This window comes from Pteropus alecto, unplaced genomic scaffold (assembly GCF_000325575.1).
Source record: "Pteropus alecto unplaced genomic scaffold, ASM32557v1 scaffold17, whole genome shotgun sequence".
NCBI lineage: Eukaryota > Metazoa > Chordata > Mammalia > Chiroptera > Pteropodidae > Pteropus > Pteropus alecto.
This window is the reverse complement of record NW_006440645.1, coordinates 2,986,185-2,992,254: the sequence shown is the minus strand read 5'-3', so window position 1 is coordinate 2,992,254 and position 6,070 is coordinate 2,986,185. Positions and strand designations below refer to the sequence as shown.

General features: G+C 39.5%; 1 protein-coding gene across 1 annotated transcript in view; it reads left to right on the top strand.

Annotated features, from left to right (window-relative positions):
* Window positions 1–3,926, top strand: part of MAD2L1 (mitotic arrest deficient 2 like 1) — a 17,394-nt gene extending 13,468 nt beyond the window's left edge. The window contains exons 5-8 of the mRNA XM_006917786.3: window positions 118–264; window positions 2,241–2,361; window positions 2,815–2,918; window positions 3,627–3,926. Of these exons, the coding sequence (XP_006917848.2) occupies window positions 118–264; window positions 2,241–2,361; window positions 2,815–2,918; window positions 3,627–3,799 (545 nt within the window). The 3' untranslated portion in view covers window positions 3,800–3,926. The remainder of the gene's footprint in view (window positions 1–117; window positions 265–2,240; window positions 2,362–2,814; window positions 2,919–3,626) is intronic.
* Window positions 3,927–6,070: the final 2,144 nt, after the last annotated feature.

The following is a 6,070-nucleotide window of genomic DNA, read 5'->3' as shown; positions in this document are numbered from 1 at the left end:
GTCTAGGCATTTACAGCTTAATACCAGTAATGAAACCTTTGCCACATCTAAATATGTTTTATTTTCCGGTATTACAAAGTGACAGTGACTCGTCCTGAACATTTTTTCTGTTTACAGCATTTGGCATCAACAGCATTTTGTATCAGCGTGGCGTATATCCATCTGAAACCTTTACTCGAGTGCAGAAATATGGACTCACCTTGCTTGTAACTACTGATCCTGAGCTCATGAAATACCTGAATAATGTGGTGGAACAACTAAAAGGTATTTAATTGTTGGAAACAGTTTTGAGTTTTTTCACACCATCTAGGATCCACATTTTCTAGCATCTTCGTGGTCATTTTTCAGCTTTGTATATAGAAGGTATAAAACACTGTCTCATATATAGTGACTCAGTTGGGAGGAAGCAAATAATATAAATTGAAAGAAAGTCCACTCTTGTCCCATGACATTTTTGAGTGGGCAGATTCCTATTTTGATATGGCTTAACAAAACTCTCCATCAACTTCAACTATTTCCATTCGTCTTTTTAAAAAATCCTACCAGTGAGTCAGTGAGCCTTTTCTAAACATTCATTATTTTTTTTTTTTCTTTAGCTCAAGAAGTTGCCATACTGTTGGGTCAATACTTGTTTTGCATCTGTTTTTTTCTTTCTAGAATTCCATTAGTTTTGCTTTCATGTTTCTTTCCATTTAGGACCCTCACTTCCTATTTTTCTGAGTTGTAGGATATTCCTCCTTGTCTTCCCACTTCATCTTCCAAAGTTCTAGTTCCAAAAAATGCTACAGTGGTCATCTTTTTTTAAATTTTTTAAATTCATGAATCATTTAGTTTGTTTCAAGTAGCTTCATTTTAAAAATTCCATCGTATTTTTATTAACTTCAAGGCTAAATCACCCATGAGCCTTCGTAGGGCTGCACTGGTCTGACCGGTCCTGGAACCTCCAGGCACCGATGGATCTGTCTTCATCTTGGCTTGATGGAGAATCGAAACTTGCCTAAGCTACTGGACTCTGGGGTTGTCCCCTTTGAGAGTACGCTGATGACATTTCATCTCAGACAGACTTTCCTATTTAACATCTCTTATTTTCGTAAAAATGGAGGATTTGCGTCTCTTCAGGGCAAATTGTTCAGTCTGCTTTGAATCCCATCCCTCTGAATTTCTTATGGGCTCTAGCCTATTTCTTTCTTGTGTTTTTGACTTAATTTGTTTTGATTTGGATCATTTCCAATTTTAAAAGAAAAAAATTACCGCCCAATCTCTTCCTTTTCAGAGCTAAAGTTGTTAGTCTGTACTAGGGGTCAGCTAGGCTGAGAGGCCTGATCCAGCATATAGCCTGTTTTTGTAGTCTACAAGCCAAGACTATGTTTACACTTTTAAAAGATTGTTTTAGGAAAAAAAAAAAAAAAAGCAACCAAGACCTAGGTGGCCCACATTCCTTAAATATTACTAAGTTATTTTCTGTCTCTTTAAAAGCCCCTGCTGGTTCCTGAATATACTACTCCAATTTCCAGGATGAATTCAAGGCTCGATCTCAGGCCCCTTCTCACTGTGATCTCTAGAGTCTCTGACAGTGCATAGCTTCACTGACAGCCTAATTGTTGACTCAAAACTTCCATCTAACGCGTCCTCCCTGACGCCAGGTGCACTGGCTCCCCTTATATCTTTATGGGACCATCCCAGAGATAACTTTAGACTCAGGGCGTGAAAACTAAATCTAAGGTCATCGTTTCAGTCCTCTGTCCTCTTGGTGACTGGACCATCCCTCCCACCAGTGATCAGCCAGAATCTGGGGGCTATCCTACAGATACACTCTCTCCTGTCCTTCAGTATATTAAATGCTTTTGAGTCTCAGACCTAAATTCATAGTTTAGCTAGAACTCCCTCAGGGAGTCAGCTTTTGCCATTTTATGCTCGCTTTGCTTCGTATATCACACCTAGCAGTTCTCATGGTAATTTCACGTTTACTGGTGCAAGGACTAGTGCCCGTCTCCCACACTTGTACCGTGGGTTAGGACAGAAGTACTGCATGTCTCCTGCTCAGCACCCAGCACCACACCTGCACAAGTGCTGAGAATTCGAAAACAGGAGCCGGGTTATTATTGATGGGGCAAGTTTCCTATGCAGGTTGGGGTTCCAGAATGCCAGTGGTAAGAATCTGCCGAGGGCGTGAGCTGGGACCTGAGAGAGTCACTCTGTGATGCAGCAGAGCAGAAACGGTGCCTTGTTGTGTATTGCAGATTGGTTATACAAGTGTTCAGTTCAGAAACTGGTGGTAGTCATCTCAAACATTGAAAGTGGCGAGGTCCTGGAAAGATGGCAGTTTGATATTGAGTGTGACAAGACTGCCAAAGATGATAGGTAAGTATGAATTAAATTGTTTCCACTTTTATACATTTTTTCCAAAATGTTTTCTTTACTAGATGAGTTCTGATTATATTGAACTAATTTCATGTAAGGTATAATTTGTTTCTAAGATGTGTTAATTTGAGTTCAGTCTCCTGTGGAAAAGAGTTTTGCCCACTTTAGCATGTCATTGGTTTGTATAGTGCACTTTTAACATAATTGCTGAGTCTTACTCTGTGAATTCCACACTTTGGTGTTTATGGTGGTGTTTGTAAAACCACACATGATATGAGATGGGCCCTTTAGTGAGCTGTTAGAGGTGCTCGTACCATCAGGGCGATCCCAGACTTTCCCGGCTTAAGGTGCGGCTTATTTGATTTTGGAAGCATTTAATGAACTAAATAATCTTACCAATGCTTTAAATAATGTGTTAAAATTAAAAATGAGTCAATGTGGTTTCTTTGACAGCACACCCAGAGAAAAGTCTCAGAAGGCTATCCAAGATGAAATCCGCTCAGTGATCAGACAGATCACAGCTACTGTCACATTCCTGCCACTGCTGGAAGTGTCCTGTAAGTATTACACAGCTTCACATGGGCTTAAATTTGTTGGGGAAAAGACTAATCTGCTGCTTTAAGAATTATCCCTTTATTAAATTTTTTTTATAATTATCAATATTATATACTGTGAGGGAAAACAATATAAAGCAAAAGTTATATGCATTCTAGAAAACTTAGAAATTCTGAAAAGGAATGAAAGTATTCCACAGTACTCACTCTTGAACATTTTGATGTAATTCCTTTCACTCTTTTAATTGTCTGCAGATTTTTCATGCATGTAATTAAGACTAGCTTTAACTGTGTCTTGCTTTTCTTAGTTACTGCTTCAGTCATCAGACCCTTCCTGACTACCTGCTGTTACCCAGCTATCTACCAGCCCCTGTTCTGCACACTGGGACACAGCAGTCACAGAATCAGCACGTTCATTTTCTGTATCTTAACAGTCATGCTGTCCCATGTGATTATACTCTTTCTGCAAATATTTTTTAATGGTTCTCTCTTTAAAGAGAAAACTTGAATGTCATAAGTTGAAATAAAAGGAGTGTAGTTATTTTCTACTAAAAGGAATTACCACTGGGGAAGAGCAGTAACCTAGTAATTAGAGACCAGGCTCTCCTCCCCTTTCTGGCAATATGGGTGGTTCAAAATGAGAGAGAAACGGGGACGGTAGTTTTACTTCTGAAAAAATAATGTACTTTAATGATCTTGTCCCATATTCAGGTTCATTTGATCTACTGATATATACAGACAAGGATCTGGTGGTACCTGAGAAATGGGAAGAGTCGGGGCCACAGTTCATTGCCAATTCTGAGCAAGTCCGTCTCCGTTCCTTCACTACTACAGTCCACAAAGTGAATAGCTCGGTGGCCTACAAAATCCCTGTCAACGACTGAAGATGAGATGAGACCGATGATGTGATTCTCAAACGTGCTTTTCCTGAAGCCACGTCAACAGTTCATGTGTTTTATTTCATTGGTTAATTTTTAGATGGAGAAATTTAACATACTTTACTGAGCTATGCATAATTGTCCTATTTTTTGGTACCTGTTTGACTTTCCATAGGGTGGACATAATTTTTTTGCACACCAGGACAACCAGCACATTACATCAACACTGTCATGTCAGTTCATTTGAAGGTGGTAAATACAGGTGGCAAAACTTCCGCTATAAAGCTAAATGCCTTCCTAAATCAGACCTTTTGGTCAAGTAGCTTGACTCAGAATATAGGTAGGGAGATATTTAAATGTGAAACACAACAAAAGAAGTCTGAATATTCAGAATCTTTGTTTAAATCCTAAAGTAACTGGTAATCCATAAACAAAATATTGCTGTTGGGTCCTTTTGCCATTTATTGCATTTGTATAGTTTCCATATTGAAAAAACTCCAGTTATTTGATTTTAATTTATATAACTAACACCTACAAAGCTACCGATAGTTCTACTTTTTAAATTCTGGTGATACAGAACTCTTAAAAATGTCTTTTTGTTTTTTATAAAATCAAGCTTTAAATAACAGTGATAAATAAAGTTAAATGTGTATGTTTAAATGTGCCGTAAGTTATTTTTTTGCTGGTATGGTGTTAACAGTTAAGTAGTAAGATGGACTCAGCATAGTAGTCCCCCCTTATCTGTGGTTGGGCTTTCTGTGGTGTCAGTTACCCATGGTCCAAAAACATTACATGGAAGATTCCAGAAATAACAATTCATAAGTTTCAAATGGCATATAGCATGACAGAAGCTCATGCCATCTAGCTCTGTCCTCCCCAGGGATATGAATCATCTTTGTCCAGTGTCTCCAGGCTGTAGACACGCCCCACCCTTCTCGGGGATCAGACCAGTTACCAAGGTTGACAGTGCTTGTTCAGGTCCCTCTCATTTTACTTAATGGCCCCAAAGCGGAAGAGCAGTGATGCTGACGATTCAGACATGCCAAAGAGAAGCCATAAGCTGCTTCCTTTAAATGCAAAGGTATGTAAGTACAGGAGAAACAGCATCTGTAGAGTTTGGTACTACCCACAGTTCCAGGCATCCACTGGGGATCTTGGATAAGGGAGGATGACTGCCTAGCTAATATTTCTTGTGCAGACTGGGTTGTAGGGCCTAAGGATACAAAGTTAAGTCTTGAAGTACTTTGAATTTAATGGACAATCCTTGATTATATCCCCTTCACCTCATAACGGTAAACTTCAGTGCGTGAAGTGATCAGTGTCATTTGGAATTAATACAGTTAGCAAGTATTGGATTGTAGAAGCCTTTTGTATACTCAGTTTATTGTCAGCCTAGTGTTCCTTATACATGTAAACACCATGTCTATTCCTGTGCCTGTGGCTTCACTGATTCTCATTGGTATGTTCTTTTATCCAGTTCCCACCTATCTTTCCAAGGTCAATTTAAGGCAAACTTCTAGTCTTATCTGTTCTAAATCTTATTTTGTAATAATTCAATTTATCATGGGGTTAGTATCAGACACTTTTCTAAGCTCTTTATGTGAATTCATTTGACCTTCGCTATTAGGTACACATAGTCTCTATCCGTTCACTCAAAAATTACATTCTGAGCATCTATTAATGTGCAGAACACCATGTGCCATGTGCCGGAGGGAGTGGAACAAAGTCCCTCCCTTTCTGAAGCTTGAGATTTTGAGAGGAAAATACGAAGTGACCAAACACACTCGCTCCGTTATGTGTTTGTCTTCGTGCTTTCCTCTCGCATCTCTGATCTAAGTGCGTGCTTGTTACGGGGGAAGGGCAGCGTCTTTGTCCTTCCACCTCTGTGCTGGGCACAGGCGCCAGGTGTGACCGGGGATGGTGGGTGCTGAGAAGCCCACTCCCTAACAGTCGTTGAAGCTATCTAATTGAGGTCCACCCACAGGCCTTTTTTTCCTAAATGGGAAAAGTAGATCTGCAGAAATGGAAATGATGCTGAGTTAGGTATGGTCAAGAGTCAGGTTTCCAAACGACATGAGGACACTGTTCAGATGAAAACATTTGCATTCTTGGGCTGTTCATAACCTCTTAACATTTGAAAGGCAGGTTGAGAAGGAAAGCAGAAATACAGAGAAGCAAAAGTATGGAGAGAGTTGAAATTGCTGGTCTTATTTTTAGGAAATACGTTAAAATCTATCGAAAGTAGTGACTGCTTCAGGGAATATACTTCTTTGCCAA